General features: G+C 33.5%; 2 protein-coding genes across 4 annotated transcripts; one reads left to right on the top strand and one right to left on the bottom strand.

The window, feature by feature from the left end:
• Positions 1 to 1591: 1591 nt before the first annotated feature.
• LOC115965813 (TPD1 protein homolog 1-like) lies at positions 1592 to 4389 on the top strand. 3 transcript variants are annotated; one of them, XM_031085107.1, is made up of 4 exons: positions 1592 to 1628; positions 2298 to 2454; positions 2761 to 2829; positions 3936 to 4389. In XM_031085107.1, the coding sequence occupies exons 2-4, from the start codon at positions 2370 to 2372 to the stop codon at positions 4271 to 4273; spliced, it is 492 nt and encodes a 163-aa protein (XP_030940967.1). In that variant the 5' UTR covers positions 1592 to 1628; positions 2298 to 2369; the 3' UTR covers positions 4274 to 4389. The 3 variants fall into 3 exon arrangements, with proteins under 3 accessions (XP_030940967.1, XP_030940969.1, XP_030940968.1); XM_031085109.1 differs by lacking the exon at positions 1592 to 1628 and adding an exon at positions 1716 to 1748; XM_031085108.1 differs by lacking the exon at positions 1592 to 1628 and adding an exon at positions 1762 to 2105.
• An 11007-nt stretch (positions 4390 to 15396) lies between these two features.
• Positions 15397 to 16109, bottom strand: LOC115966105 (60S ribosomal protein L27). The gene has a single exon (XM_031085446.1). The coding sequence runs from the start codon at positions 16023 to 16025 to the stop codon at positions 15618 to 15620; it is 408 nt and encodes a 135-aa protein (XP_030941306.1). The 5' UTR covers positions 16026 to 16109; the 3' UTR covers positions 15397 to 15617.
• Positions 16110 to 16865: the final 756 nt, after the last annotated feature.

Genomic DNA, 16865 nt, shown 5'->3' with positions numbered 1-16865 from the left:
TTTAAGTAGTTATGTAAAATGAAAAATAAATAAAAGTTGGTTTTTATGTTAATGTAAATAGGAATTTTTGAACCAAACTTGTGAGTTATTGAGTTATCGGGTATTTCCAATTCTGTTATTTCTGTATACCTTGTGGGCCTATAGATTATAGTGGTGACCAAATCCGTACATGTACTATTTTGCTTTCTCGTTACATCACAGTGTAGACGTGTACTCTTATGTCACTTGCCAATTAAAACAAAGAAATGAATTGCATTATTCTTTTTTCATTACTTTCAGTTTATCATACAAGTAGTAAAGAAAATTTAAAGTTACTGTTTATGCACCTTGTCCTAGATGTGGAATATATCAAATTTTGAGTTTATACAAAAATATCTAATCTGACCCAGAAAAGAATTTTGAGGTCAATGCAAGGATTTAGCATAGAAGAAGGCAATAGATATTGGAAATGAGTGTAAAATTGAAAAGACCTACGTGTGAGGAGAAGAAATTAATGAAACATTAAACAACATGTTGTAATTTAATGGTGACCGTGCCATTTAAGAAGGAAAAATGGTAGGTTGTTATTGATGGATATTGGTTGATAAAAATTGGGGCATTTTTTTGTAGATAGGTACAATGGCCAAAATTGTGGTATATTCCCATTTAGGCCATTATACTTGTTTACAAAACATGCCCAAAACTATCTCATTTTTATATATTTAGTAGAAACCTTAAAATGAGTTTAAAAACTATCTTTTATTTTCCAATTTGAAAACTTTACGTGAGATATAATTGTTCTTCAAAAATATTTAGTATAAAACAACTTTATCCTCTCATGTCAAGTTATATAAGAGAAGATAAGAGATAATTTTCTTTTAACCTATTTTTTTTATACTACTAAACATAGGAAAATACAAAAAAAATAAAAAATAAAAAACTATCTTCATATAAGATTTTTCGTTGAAACAAATTGAACCATGTCAAATCCACTATAGAATATCAAAATCCCTAAAATCACCATCAAACACTACTTAAGAATAATAAGAAATCAGTTTTAGTTTCTAACATGTATGTCTTAACCCATATCTATTTATGTTCAATTTAAACCCATTGTCCTTAAAACCACTTTTAAAAGGATTATTAAGAATAGTGATTCGTTTTAATATAATTTGTTTATATCCGGTATCCATTTTAGCTTCTTAGCTCAATCAGTTAACATCTCCTAGTATTTGCAATACATTCAAGGTTCAGAGCCCCTCTTATCCTATGTGTCAAATTCGAACTAGTCTAACCCGATCCCATCCCACTCTAGCACATCAAATTCCTAGTAACCAAACACCCTCCTAAGAATCCATTTTAACCCATAATCAAACCCCACGTAATGGAATGCTCTCTCTCTCTCTCTCTCTCTCATAGGTCCCACATTCCCACCCTAAAATGCGAGTCAGCCAATCATTACCCAATAAACCCATCATTCCCACTTTAAACCCTAAACCCCACGTGCAACCTTAACCCTAGTTAACCCCTTAACCCAACCTGTTAAACACGCCCTAATCCCCCTCACTATATATACCCCACAAAACACAAAATCACAAACTCACTCTTACATTGCCTCTCCAGACTCCAAATTCTCAAACCCGAAAAAGGTTCTCTCTCTCTCTCTCTCTCATATAATCATATATGGATTTTCAGGCTGCTTTAGCAGTGTGTACTGTATGTTTTGTCATTTGTGGCTTAAGCACCACCACCATATCTCACTCTGCCATGTTTGTCTCTCTTTCTCTCTCTCTCTCTTTTTCTGCTTTTGCATGCACACACACACTAAAAAAAAAAACCGCCTCGCTCTCTGCGCTATCTGTAGCTGTTCGCTTTGTCTACTCTCTCTCTCTCTCAGTACTGCCAATTTATAGGGTTTCACTCTTAGTTTCTCTCTTAAATCTGTTTTTTCAAAACACTTTCTAGAGAGTTCTGCTTTAGAAAGCTCTTTTTTGTTGATGGAGATTTCGCTACGTGGTGGGTTTCACTTTCAAATCGCCGTCGTTTTGAGCCTACTTCTAGTGTAAAAGTCTCTGTCTACGTACTCTAGACCTTTAAAAGCCTAGTCGGCTAGTCCACCACCACCCGTGAGTTTTGGCCTTTGTTTTTTTTTTTTCCTCTCACTTTTTTGACTCTTTTAAGTTGTCAAATCTGAACCCTTATTTTGCTCGGATCGACGGCTCTGGTTCTATTCTTTGTGCCTGATTTCATTGATGTGATGTATATGCATATTTCATCATAGCTTTGTTGACCATATCGCTTCGTTGTTGTTGTTTCAGGTTTTCGTATCTCTGTGAAAGAGAGAGAGAGAGCAATTTGGCCGAGTTTTTGTCTGTGACTCATAAGGAAGGATGAGGAGAGAGTTGAAACTCGCTGTGGCTCTAGCTTCGTTGCTGTTGTTGTTCTTAGCTACTTTTGTTGTTGTTGTTGTTTCTGGTTTGCTTCTATATTCCTGTTTCTCACTATTATTCTATTTAATTGAAGAAAAAAAAATGTTTGTTACATTCTTTGTTTTTGTATTTATGTTATTTTTTAAGTATAATATTTTTTTAATGTTTCAATAATTTCTATGGTGTCTCAAAAATAGTAACAATTTCTGTGGGTTTGGTTTATGGTTCCTCTTTCACAAACACAAGGGACCTCTGTGTTCTCTTCGTGTATATAATTCAATTTCCTTCTAATTTTGGCAACCAAAAAAAAAAATTCAAGTAGAATTTAATCTCTAATTTTTTTATTATTAAGGTGTGGAGAGCTCAATAATCTTTCAAGGAAAAACCAATATCATCAAGCGTCCACATCGCAAGCTTCTCGGTGAGATTCGAATTCCTTAATTCCTTAATTAATTTAGTTTTGTTTGTTGGTTTGTTTGTTTGTTAGTTAATGTAGGTCTAAGGATTTTTGTTTTTTTGTTTTAAATAATATTTGGGATAATTGTTTAAGTGTCAGATGTGCACGACTCAATTATTTTATGGTTATGGGTTAGGCTATAAACGTGTGCACGAATTGTTAAATTAGAATTGGACCCCTCCTACCTAGGAATATTATTAGGACTGTTTAGAATATCTTCTTGACAAGATCCCAAATATCTTTGACCTTTTTATACCCCTTTGTTCTTCTTCTTTTGGGTGTGTGTGTGTGTGTGTCACTTTTTTAATTTTTTAATAATTTTTTGATTGGGATTGGTTTGATTGATTAGCTTATATACTCATAATAGCCCTTCTAGATTCTAGGTGCTGTGCGCATTGTGCCTAGTGGACTTGGCGCAAATTAGCAAATAGCAACCCATCTCTCCTTTTTTTTTTTTTTTTTTTTTGCTGAATAACCCATCTCTCCTTTGTGTGTGCTAGCTGTAAACTAGACATGTTTCTTTGAATTGTATAATGGAATTTGAGTTCATTAATTTTAGTACAAACATTGCTATTTTTTTTTTTTTTTGAAGATACAAACAAACATTGCTATTATTACCATGTTAAAAATTTTTCATAATTTTTGTTTTTGGGTACAATTATTGAGTTGAAAAAGTGTAATCATATCAATAAATATTTGTTAACAATTTTTTCAACGACTTGGTTGAAAAGTTGGGATATGTGGAAAAGCAAATTGGCAAAGGTGACCCTACCACATTGGCCTTTTGGGGTTCCTTTGTCTGTTTCCCATTTAATTTACACACTAGAATTCCCGTGAATTCACCTCCAGAAAAGTGTATTTTGTCTGTAGATGATGCGAGTATGCAACCCAATTGAAAAAAAAGTTGGTGGGTGTGTAAGTGTGTTCACATTTTTAATGCTTTATAGTTTATACTTTTGTTGTGTATTATTAATAGTGTGTGTGTGTCATCAATGTTATAAGCCGTGTCCTTTCACTATCCAGAATTTATTGCAAAGATCCCTTTTCTTATTTGTTCTTGCTTTACACAGCAATTGTGGAACCAAACCGAATATTTGGCGAAAAGTGTACCAAATCGGACATTGTGGTGAACCAAGGCCCCACAGCTCCACTGCCTAGCGGCATTCCCACCTACACAGTTGAGATATTGAATGTCTGCGCTACTAGTTGCAACATTGCTGCCATTCACTTGAAGTGTGGATGGTTCAGCTCAGCCAAGCTTATCAACCCCAAAGTTTTTAGGAGGCTTGGATTTAATGATTGCCTTGTCAATGATGGCAAATCTTTGGGTGTTGGTGAATCTCTCTCTTTTCAGTATGCCAATACTTTTTCTTACCCAATGTCGGTCTCTTCAGTAGCATGTGTTTAGTAAAAAACTAAACACATTATAGTTTTTGCTAGCCCAACCCAAACTATACTAGTTTACATTCATATAAAAGCATACAAAGCATGACCAGGTATAGTTTAAAAAAAAAAAAAAAAAAACTCAATACCCTTGTCTTGTTTTGTTTTGGCTTTATATGTTTGTTGGGGTTTATTTCCATTTCTGGGGCTTTTGTATACTGTAAAGGGGTCTGATTTGGATTGAGGGATAGGAATTTGGTGGATAATGACTGATGTTTTTGTTTTGGAGTGGATATACATTGTGATATAGACCACATGGTAGTAGTATTACACATATATGGAATTTTACAATGCGAGATTTGAAACTGTGATTAGAGGGAATATTTTGTTTGTCTTGTTTCATGATGAGGATGTGGTAAACAGCATATTAGATATATATATATAGTCGAATTATGCTTTGATTCGGACAGTTTCTTTTTTGCTGTCCATTGTTTTTGGACGTGGTAATCACTCTAAGTGCATGATGACAATTTGCTTGTGGTGGTGGCCTTATGTTTGTACTGTCTGTCTCTCTATTGTCCCCACTGTTTTTGTTTATTTGTTTCGGTAATCCCTACAACATTGATATAAATTCAATGCCTGGCCCGTCAGATAAAGTTATGTCCATAATTTGCTATTAATTAGTCTTATTAAAATGTGAGGCTAAAAAAAAAACATATATTTGCAATTGGATTAGGTAAGACAATTAGATTGGAGGCCTAATAATAGACTTTAAAATGGATATTGAGGGCAATCAATTGGTAGTTTGGCAAGTTTCTACTTGTCATGTATAGAAAGTTGAAAAAGTATGGTGTGTATCCACTATCCAATCATTATCCATCCTAATTGTACTTTTGGGCGTACAAAATGGTAAAAAGCAGGAAATTTGGCTCACACTCCAAATCACAAATAGATCTGGTCATGTACAATGGTACAATCTCATGGATATTCAACAGCTCAATTTTGCCATCCTTTTCTAACTCTAACTTTTGCATTTATTTTCTTCTCGAAAAAAAAAAATTGCATGTTTCTTTTTGGAATAACACGTTTAGTTAAAGTTGGGGTTGCAATGGAGTGGGGTAGAGTTAGATCATGGGTGTTACTACCCTGTGATGGCTGTGAGAATGTTAAAATTTTAAATGATAAATTATAGGTGAGATGTGGATGAAAAAAAAAAGATTAAATTATATATATATATATATGAATAATTTAAATAATAAAATATATAAACCTTTGGGGTGGAGTGGGTCAAGATTCAAGAAAGATGGGACTAGACTAGCAAAACCTATTCTTGCCTAAAATGGAGTGGGACAACGTGAATCATGAAGGATGTGGAATTTTTTACATTCCAAAATAAAGTTCTTCGTGACAACTTTTAGAAGTTTGTCTTCGAACCCGTATGTTCAATCTGAAAAGGGCTAGATTGGGTTTGCCTTCTTCCATCTATTACAAATGGGTAGTAGTTAATTTGACGAAGCCCAATTCAAACTTGTAATAAGAGTCCTTGACCCGCAACAGACAATGGAGGCATGAAAATAAGAAATCTTTCTTTATGCCCTAAATGAAATCACTGATTTTTATTTTCTATATATATATATATATATTTTATATTTTTCTGTCTCTATAATTAGATATCTATATAATAATGTTGTCAATATTTTTTCAATTCTTGAGAAATTTTTTTCCAAAAATAGTTAATTATTGTGTGCCCTAAGGGCACATATTAGCAAAATCCATAATAATTATATATTGAATAATAAAGAGGTATAAAGAGAGGGCCCTTTTTCAAGCCTTACTATTTTTGTGTAATATAATCTAGTAATTATATTTTTTCAATTTGGGGAGACGGCTGAGTGGACTAAAGCATCAGATTGTTAATTCGTTGTACGGGTTTTTCGTACCCTCTTTTCGTATCCTATTTGACTTATGTAGTAATTTTTATTTTATATGTTTTTATCGAAGAAGCTTTTATCTATTTATTTAAATAAAAAAGATAAAGCTTTCAATTTATTTTTTGCCTCTTGTCTTTTATCTGATAAGAAAGGGAAACAAAACAAGAGGAATTGTAGAAATTGGGGAGCTATAGTAATTACAAGCTTAGCTAGTGCCATACTTGTAGTAGGAGATACCATAGTGACTTGGCTTTGGGGTGGTTTCTCTATGGACAATGCCACCTTAAATTGTTTTTTTAGTCTTCATCATTTACTCCCCTTTATTTTAGTAGGCGTCAGTCTTCTTCATCTGGCCGCATTGCATCATTGATTGATTGATTCAAGGTAGCTGTAGCTTGCTTTCAAGTCCAAGCACTAGTGGTAGAAGCTAGTAGCCAGAAACGAACTTCCAGGCTAGGAAGGAGCCAAAAAAGGGTCAAAAGGCCAAAATAAATGATTTTAGCCCTTATAAAAAGAAAACGGATTCTTGAACCCCTTTCACGTTCATGTCACATCAAGGTCTAAATTTTCTCTAGATTGATATATGACGCTAAACCAAGACATGTGCTGCAACCTAGGGATCACCAGGCAGCTCTTTCCCTCTATAGAAAATAAAAATCAGTGATTTCATTTAGGTAAAGTAAGGGCTTGAAAGTGATATCTCTCTCGAATATGATATCTCTCTTGAATGTTCTCAGTTCCAGTATGTAGACCAAATAATACAATACAAGCAAAAGTTCCTATATTCATGGAGATATAGAACATCATATAAGTTATCATGCTTGAATATCTACCATTTGAGTCTCTAACAATTATTCCAATAATTATATATCCGATTTGACCTATAGACGAAGTCCTTTCCAATTTCTAACTGTGAAATCCAACATCTATACCTTACAAATCTCATCGGGCCCAACCAAAATCCCATGCTTTTTTTTCTAAAAGAAAAAAGCCAATGCTTTTGTTGACTAATGAGTAATGACACTATTGTCAAATTCAAAGTAGTACACACATTATGCTTATATTTAATAAAATAAAATTAAAAAAAAAAATTTGTGGCTCCACTGTGTTTGAGTGACGAAATTGGTAATTTTATATAAATTCTTAAGTTAGCCATTCCTTAGTTTAGATATGAACTAAGAAATTAACAAATTAAACTGAAGGTTTGACTCATTACCTTTTATACTTCAGGGTTTAATTTGTGACTTTTTTGAAATATTAAGGTATAATTTGCTACTTTTTAAAACTCCAACCATGTTACTGCCACAACATGTTTCTACCTACAAACTTAATTCGTTGTTGTTAAAACACACATATACATTCCAAACCTTGGCTTCTTAAATCATCTAATTAATACAGGACAGTTACTTAAGGAAGGGAAGCATTGAATGTCCATAGAGATCAGATAGCTAGCTTCATTGGTGTTTTATATAACCCAATCAAGATATTTTAGTGGCAAAATGTCATTGCCAATGTGATACAGGATGAGATCTGTTAGGTTGGCTAAATCAAAGATTAAATCAAATGATAAGTTGAATAGTTTTGGGTTGCCACTCAACTGGAGGTAGCGGATGCCACTCAACGCTACTAATCGTGGATGTCACTCAATGGTACCAAGTCACACACTTGATTGTTAGGAGGAATTGCTCAACTCCAAAGCAAGGACACTTGCAAATAATTTTCTGAATAAAAACTCCCTACCTTCTTCTAATTTCTCATTGATATTTATAGGTGAATACATTACATGTGAAATAAATGCTTACAATTAAATGCTTGACAACTTCCAACACAGATGACAATTCCTTAGATTGACTTCACATCATCCTATGATCAAATTTATTAAGCTGGAAGTCTGGAACAACTACCAGCAAGACTCATAATTAACTTTGACGGAATAATAAAGATAAATAAAAGACAACTGGACTTAAAAATAAATGACACATGTCACCTATGTGGCTGCCAGATTAGTTGTCACTATGCTCTGCATCATAGTGATGACAGCAAACTTAAAGATTTGAAGAGAAAAATCACATCATGAAATCCTAAAATGAAACTTATGGTGGAAAAGCATTCAGAAAGAGGCTTAGGTAGGCTTAGTTGACTAGAGTCTCAATATCACTGATCTAAACACAAACCTACTTGGCATGCCATCTAGTGAAAGTAAAAACAATTTTATGATTTGTTCATCCATATCATTGTCAGCACACTAAATTCAAGGATCAGCAAACTCAATTCAAGGCTTGTTTTTATTATTTACAATTTTTTATTTCTGTTAATGGGTACTCAAAGATTAGCAAACTAAATTCAAGGCTTCAATTGTAACAATTATTACAAATATTATTATTTAATAAGCATTCGATTGACACCATGAAAAGCAAGACCTCATACCTACAATCTTAGCATTCGACCAATCCCAATTGAAGGCATTAACAAGACTAGTGGCAATTTTTGGGTTTCTTGCATATAATTATGGTGTTAGAAGCATTTGCAAATGATCTCAACCCAACATCTTTTCTAGCTCACTCAAGAAGAATATAATCAGGATTACAATTACAAATTATCTTCTATATTTTAGGGCTTCCATGGGGCCCATGGCCCTTAAATAATATCCTTGACCTTAAGTCTTGACATTGACAGACCACAGTTTGCAAGTTGCAAGTCCCATAAAAGATTTAGTTCAGAAATATATACTTAATCTCCTTAATATCATGCTACATTTCTCAAAATTTTTGCATTCATGAATCACATGCTCCAATAAACAATCTGCCATTCAGTGTGATTGAATCTTGTGATATAGTTTCTTCCTAGATTCAAAAAAGTTCATGAAGAAAATTTTCATGAAAGAAAAGACCAAAGACATAAATTCACATTTTGTGTGTTCGTACAATGACTAAGATTCTTACTCTATGATTATTAAATGCATGGTATTTTGTTTTAATAAATTCAAGCAGCATTGCTATTCTGATCATCTCTTCTCAAATGGCACAGAAATTGTTGTACGAAGGGCGGTATCACAAAGGATGCTCGATCTATGATCAGTCCAAAAAGAGAGAGAGGGAGAGGAGTCCATACTTCATTTCAAAGAAACTTCATTAAAAAAACTCGTTTTTTTTTTTTTTTTTTTTTGGGAGTAATGTTATAATTTGGAATTTTTTTTTTATTTGGATCCATTAGTGATATCATTTAAAAAAAAAAAAATTCCTAATAACTATTCACAACATTAGTTATCTATAAAAAAAAAAATTGTAAAATAGTTTATCCACTACTGATATCATTTTTTTTTTTTAATTTCCTAATAACCATTCACCACATTAGTTGTCTGTAAAAAAAATTGTAAAATAGTTTATGACTTTAGCATTTTTCATTTTTGTTGGAAATAGCCAAATTAGCCATGGCCACCTCAACTGTATTAAGTGAGAACTCGATTTTACAAACATTGAGTTCTATTGCAAAACAGGGCTTTTCAAAAATAAAAATACTATATCCACAATATTTTTACAACAAATTCTAAGTAGCAAGCTATTACTAGTTGTAATTGGTTGGTAAAAAAATAATCTTACTAGTGAGTCCAGATTAGAACAGAATAGATATTGGGAAAAAGAGTTGGTTTTCAATTCTTTTATTCTATCACTATTAGACCGATCGAATTAGTGATGTAGTAAATAATTTTATTCTTGTCTTCCTTCCATTCCACTCTAGAATATCAAATTCCCTAAAATCATGGTCAGAGAGTTACCCAATGAACCATCATTCATTCTCACTTAAAACTTAAAACAAAGAAAACCCTAACCTTACGTGCGCACCTCTTTAACCCTAGTTAACCTTAGCCTTAACCCAACCCCAAACTTTGTCCTTAATGCCCTTTCTATAAATACTTTTATATATATATATATATATATATTGAAAAAAGAAGAAGAAGATTTTAGGTATTAGTGTTTTTTTTTTTTTTTTTGGAGAGAGTTTCAAACTATGTTATCCGCTCCTGATTGTAGCTCTTTTATCATCAGACTAAGATATCAAACGATTTTTGACGTAGGAAGGGATTAAAACTTAAATCTCTTATTCAACCATTAGAGATTTTATTAGTAGAACTAACTAAAACCAGAAAGGAGAGGGAGAGGAATCGCTTGTCACCCACTATTAGTGTCCTTAATGCCCAAACTTTGTACTTTCTCTCTACTCAATGCAGATAGCATCATAGACTTAGTGTTTGTTTGGCATAATTAATTTTGCCTACTTATTTTACTATTCAGCTTATTTTTGCTACTATTTATGGGTTTCATTGCACTTTTTGGTATTATTCATGAGTTCTACTGTACTATTTTAGCTAATTTTTACTTTTATCTACAGTATTTTCAACAAAAAATTTTCAGTTTTAATAAAATAAGCGGATCTCGAATAGACCCTTAATTGGAATATTTCTATATGGACCATCGAAAGCCTCTTCCATCCTTAATTCTATGAGAGGAGGGTGAATGGCCTTTTCTTGATTTTGAGTGCTTGAGATCAATGGTTAGATTGTTCGATATTGAATGTGGATCATTAAAAGCACTTAACATGGTACGAATTAAGAAACACACGAAATCCTTGGCCAACATTTGCATGAGTGGCGTTTCAAAGGTCTTAGTAGAGGAAGCTTTTGTGGCCACTTGTAGTGGCCATGACCCATGACCCTGGCCTATTGCATCATTCCATTCAAGGTTATAGTCTTTAAGAGTATCTTCTTGACAAGATATGAAAATATTAGTATATGTTTAGTAACAATAGTTTTTGCTAGCCCATTTGAATTATTTTATTTTATTTATTTGTGGTTATGATATGCTTGTTCGGTTTATTATATTTTCCGGGTTTTTTTTTTTTTTTTTTTTTTTTTTTTTTTGGTATAGTGTAAGGGTCTGTTTTGGATTGGGGGTAGAGAGAGAATTTGGAGGATAATGAATGATTTTGTTTTGGGGTGTGGTGTGGTGATATAAGAAGACCATATGGTGGTACTAATAAATCTAACTTTACATATTTATTAATAACTATTTTTGTTAATAATCTTTATAATAACCCAAAATGTCATCAGATTGACACCCAAATGCCTACCTTTTAAATATCATTAAAAATCTCATTTGTTGACTACAGGCATTTCTTTCTTTTTTTATTTCATATCTTGAAAAATATGTTAACTTCTATATATAAATATATATATATATATATATATTAATGATTATTGCATTAACTTGATTTTAACCAAATCAAGCTGGGAATATAGCTATTCTCGCTCCATCCTCTCGTTGGAGTGAAAGTGGGACAAGTTAAGGGTGAGCTGGATTTGAAATATTTTGTCATTTCTAATTAGGTAATTTCAAAGTTGACAACATAAAGATAAAAGATGAGGAAATATCGTCATGAGAATGTGAATCACGAAGGTATTTTTTGCCATTCCCATTAATCAAGTTCGTTGTGACAAGTTTTAGAAGTTTGTTTCCGAACCCATCATGTTTAGTTTGAAAAGGGCTGAATTGGGTTTGCTTTCTTCCATCTATCACAAATGGATTGTTACCGATTCAATGCAGCCCAATCCAAACCTCAAATGGTCATTCCCCAAGTCTAACTGTCAACTCCAACATCTAGACCTTACAAATCTAATCAGGCCCAAACAAAATCTCTTGCTTTTGACTAATGAGTAATGACACTACTACCAAATTCCAAGTAGGAGAGAGTAGAGACATTGTGATTTCAAAAAATAGTCACTTCATAGATACTTGGGTGGTGTGGCTCAATAGACTTAAAAAGATGTGTCGCATATTAGAAACTCTTAAGTTTTATTTATCACACTATCAGTTTATGGGATTTTCGAAGTATCTTATGAGCAAAGAGTAGAATAAACAAACTTAAGGTTAGAATCTCATTTTCTTGAAATCATCCCATTTTGGTTTCATGTTTGTAGTTGATTAAAGTAAAACACATTGACTCCTATTATTGCAAACCCCATAAGAAATTTTTTGTTAAATAAAACATTTAATGTATCGTTATTAGATTTATAATCCATTCATAGAGCAAAACAATCATAAAAGAATCTATCATTAACAGACAGGCATTTCTTATTGAAATTCCATTGCAGATTTTGTCTTTCCATAGAGAGATGTATACGGTAGTATGACAAATCATTCAGGCTAACTTAGAAAATTCAAGAAAGAAAAAAGAAAGCACTTAATCCATAGTCGTAAAAATCAATAGGGTACTTGATGTTGTCAATCCTCCAACCTTCTGTAGAAAACTCTGACACTAATCAAAACTTACACAACAAATTTTTTAAATACACATTGTTAAAAAGGGTTTGCTTTTTGTCAGCCATTCTAGAGGCTTTGGAATGCTGCAGGAAATGATGGTTATGGAGTTATAAGTATTGGTTTTGCATTCAAGCTCACTTCAAATGCACTTCATTTGTGAAGCTAATTTTGTTGAACCGTCTCATCATAAGCAAGAATTTGAGCGTGTAACTGTTCTTGCAAGAAAAGCATTACTAGTTTGTTTTCCTTGCCTCTCAATTGAATATTACTAGTTTTACTTGAAAGCTGATATCCTCTAGTCATTACTAACGCTTATTTTTCTTTTAGGGCCATTAACTGTCATAGAATTGGTAATGCATAATAAGAAATATCTAGCTTCCGCAGACCGTGGTAATTTTCTGAATTTCCAGTGTATTAGTTTTATTTTTCATTAATCTAAGAACCAAATATCATGAGGGGAACACATGTGCAAAAGGGTATGCATCATAACTAAGGAACGAAATAAAATATCTACACTAGTACAACTCAATATATTTTACCTGGAATATTTTAGAGGAGTATTCGCATTAATTTATTGATCAGTACAATATATACCCCAATCGTATATGAAGAAGGTATTGACTACCTTAGTCCTAACTAAATAATAATTAATTAAAATATAAATAATTTACTATAAGCTTATAAAATTAGTAAAATTGGCTACCCAAAAAAAAAAACACACATTTAAGTAACTTTTAAAATGTAAGTTTACAATTTTTATAAATCAAATCAAATAAAAATAATAGTAATAAAATATTTAGGCGTTAGATTAGTTAAAATAATATTTATGCTAAACTATAGTAAAGAACAACGCCAAGACACACCCTTTTGGGGTTTTTTATTTTTAAATTGGGTAATTAAATATGGAGGAAGGCGGGAGATAATGGAAATGGTAGCACCAGCAGGACCAATGTTCCAAGTTGTGACCTTGAGTGGAAACACATTGACAATGACCTCAGGCACACACTCTTTAAAGGATTGGAGAAGCCAAGAAGTTAACAAAGATTTAGATAAGATCACAGGTACTCTTGTTCAAGTTATATTTGATGTTGGGAATAAGGCAGTGCATGCGATTTGTGGTTGGTATATAAGTGGAATGTTTGTGTTTTTCTTCACAGAAAAGCCTCTTTACAACGTTTGGGATGCAAAGAAGGGTGATACTGCATAGTTTGAATGATTCTAAAGTGTGATGCTGAAGCAAGGAATATATTTTGCTCCTTCACATTTTGAGACTGCATTTGCAAGCTTGGCACATACTCCTGAACAGTGAAGCTATCCAAAAAAAACAATAGCAGCTGCTGAGCAGGTTTTAGTGCAGATTTAGGGTGGCAATTCCTGCGTCCATAGCCTTTGATTTTCTGTTGCCCCTCAAGCATAATTGTTGTTTTGTAGGCGAATTGAGAGTGTGTATCGCTATTTAAGTTTATAATCGATTTTATGGAGCAAAACAATCATAAAAGAATCCTCATTAACGGATGGGTGTTTTTCATTGAAATTTCATTGTAGTTTGTCTTTACATAGAGAGAGATGTATACATCAATATTGTGAGTCTGTAGCAAATCATTCAGGCTAAACTTAAAAATAGGCAAGAATGGAAAAGGAAGTACTTAATCCATAGTTGTAGAAATCAATAAGGCATTTGATGTTGTCAATCTTACTACCTTCTGATAGAAGAACTCTGACAGTCATCAAAACCACAGATTTTTTTATAAACACATCATCACCAATATGCACTTGTACAGATGAATGCTGGAACAGACACAGTATTCTTCTGTAGCTAAAGCTTGGATACCGGGGCAGGCTATTCCCCAACTCTACACAATTGCTTTTACATTATAGAATACGAGCAGACAATTTTTCTAGGTGTATCATCAGTCTTCTTTTCTGTTCAGACAAAGCACCACGCAATATCAAACTAAGCAGCATTCAGCAATCACAAGCTTAAAAGAAATTCTTAGGGCTGGTAAATCATGGATGCCCTAAAAATTGACTCAATCAATATCCACATGTAAGCAAACACACTTGTCAACACTAACAAAAATCAGCATAAGATACCAATTACCAATTACCAACAACTTTCAATATTCAATTAGATTAATAAAAAAAAAATTAAGAGGCTAAAAGATAGGAAAGGCATCCAACAATCTTCTTTTCTGTTCAGACAAAGCACCACGCAATATCAACCTAAGCAGCTTTCAGCAATCACAAACTTAAAATAAATTGTTAGGGATGGTGAATCATGGATGCCATAAAGAGTCAACTAACAGTCTAACATCAGGAATGAGAGAAGCTTTGCAGACGAAATATATTCAAAGAATGGTTGGAAACTATCTGTTCATACCTCAAATGCAGGGCAATGAACTGCTTGCTTTTCATCCTCATCCTCCCAACCAACTTTTTTCCCATTTCAACAATAGAATCGGTAAATGTTAAAGCATGGTGGTTAACTAAAATTTCTTAACAATCACACCCAAGTTAGACTAATTCAAACCTAAAAGTCTACATCGAAATTAAATTTCGCAACTGAATCTTATACTAATAATAATAAAAAAAAAAACTCACCCCTGTTCTTTGTTGATTCAAGCCTCCGCTAGTATCAATCAACAAGTACCGATTTGGAATGGTTTTCACATTAGTCTTGATTTGCAATTGTTGAGGGCTGAAGTCAATTATGAATCAATGTGGTATATGTAATTTCATCTAAAGATGCTCCTCCATTGGACATTTGATTGCACACTTCATCTATCTGACAGCATCAGGGAGAATTCCCCTTTCTACCATATCATCATGTAAAAGCTTAGTTGCTCCTTTTGTTTTGCCCAATTTACAATACCCATCAATCAATCATGACAGTGCAAATGTAATTGTAAAAGAAGAATATTGAGTACAGTACAACAATGTATCATAAAATTAAGCAAAATCCACGAACCGCAGTTAACTTATAATAAGACATAACACATCAAAATTATAAAAAGCAAAATCCAACAATTCAACGAAAACCCAGATGCCATAATTATCCAAACATCAATAAAAACCATACAAAACTTTAAAAAATAGAGTCCATTGATTGAATCCAAAGACTTCAGAACCTAAGCTTGGTGAAGAACCACCTATTCTTCCCAGTCTTGAAACGCTCCTCGAGCCTCTTCTTGGTCTCTTTGGCCGCAGTGACTTTCTTGTCCTTGGACTGAAACGAGTCCACGGCGACCACGTCTTTCAAATCCACGTCCAAGGTGTAGCGCGTGGGCATGAGGTGCTGGAAGTTGACGAGCTTGACGAAGGCCTTCACGCGGGACTTCTTGGCCGTCTTCTTCGCCGAGTCCTTGCGGATCACTTTGCTCGGGTACTTCTTTATCCCCGCAACCAAACAGTGCCCGTACGGCCTGTCCCGGGTGCCTTCGTCGAAGGATCGAACGATCACCGCCTTGCGACCTGCGTACCGTCCCTGCAGGAGTATCACCGCTTTGTTTGGCTTCAAAAACTTCACCATTTTTCTCTCTCTCTGTGAATGTACGCTCTTTTGGAGGCGGAGGAGGAAGAGAAAGTGAGGGTGAAACCCTAGGGATTTATGGCGGGTTTTTTTCCATTCGTTTCTGGGCCTTTTTAGCCTTGGGCTTGTAGAGAGACTGACTGTGTGTGTACCATGGTATTGCAAAAAAAGGCCCTGAACTATTTAAGTTTTTGACATCTTTTCCTTTGAAATTCTATTGCACTACGGGACTACCACTTGAGAAAAATTATTGTCTTATCAAAAAAAACATTAATAATTATTCAATTCTCTTCGTAATAATCTCATGTAATTAAAATAAATTATCATCTTATACTCCAAATCACAAATAGACCTGGTCATGTACCATGGTACAATCTCATGGATATTCAACAGCTCAATTTTGCCATCCTTTGCTAACTCTAACTTTTGCGTTTATTTTCTTCTCCCAAAAAAAAAAAAAAAAAAAAAAAACTTTTGCATGTTTCTTTTTGGAAAAATATGTTTAGTTAAAGTTGGGGTTGCAATGGAGTGCGGCAAGGTTAGATCTTTTTTTTTTTTTTTTTTTTTTTTGGGTGGAGGCAAGGTTAGATCGGTGGCAAAATTAGACACGACCCGCGAACCTGACATGACACGAAACGTAATTAGTAGGTTATGGGTTGAGTTTTAATGAGTTTGTGTCATATTTAGGTTAACACGATTGACCCGTTTAATAAATGGGTTGGGTTAGTGTTCAACATATAGAATCCATTTAACCCGTTTAATTAAATGACATTTTACTAATATACATTTCAAACCCTAGATATATAAACTTATTAGTTGTTGTGATTTATTTTCTTTGGC

Source organism: Quercus lobata, chromosome 10 (assembly GCF_001633185.2).
Source record: "Quercus lobata isolate SW786 chromosome 10, ValleyOak3.0 Primary Assembly, whole genome shotgun sequence".
NCBI lineage: Eukaryota > Viridiplantae > Streptophyta > Magnoliopsida > Fagales > Fagaceae > Quercus > Quercus lobata.
The sequence above is the reverse complement of the archived record's forward strand: the minus strand, read 5'-3'. Positions and strand labels throughout refer to the sequence as shown.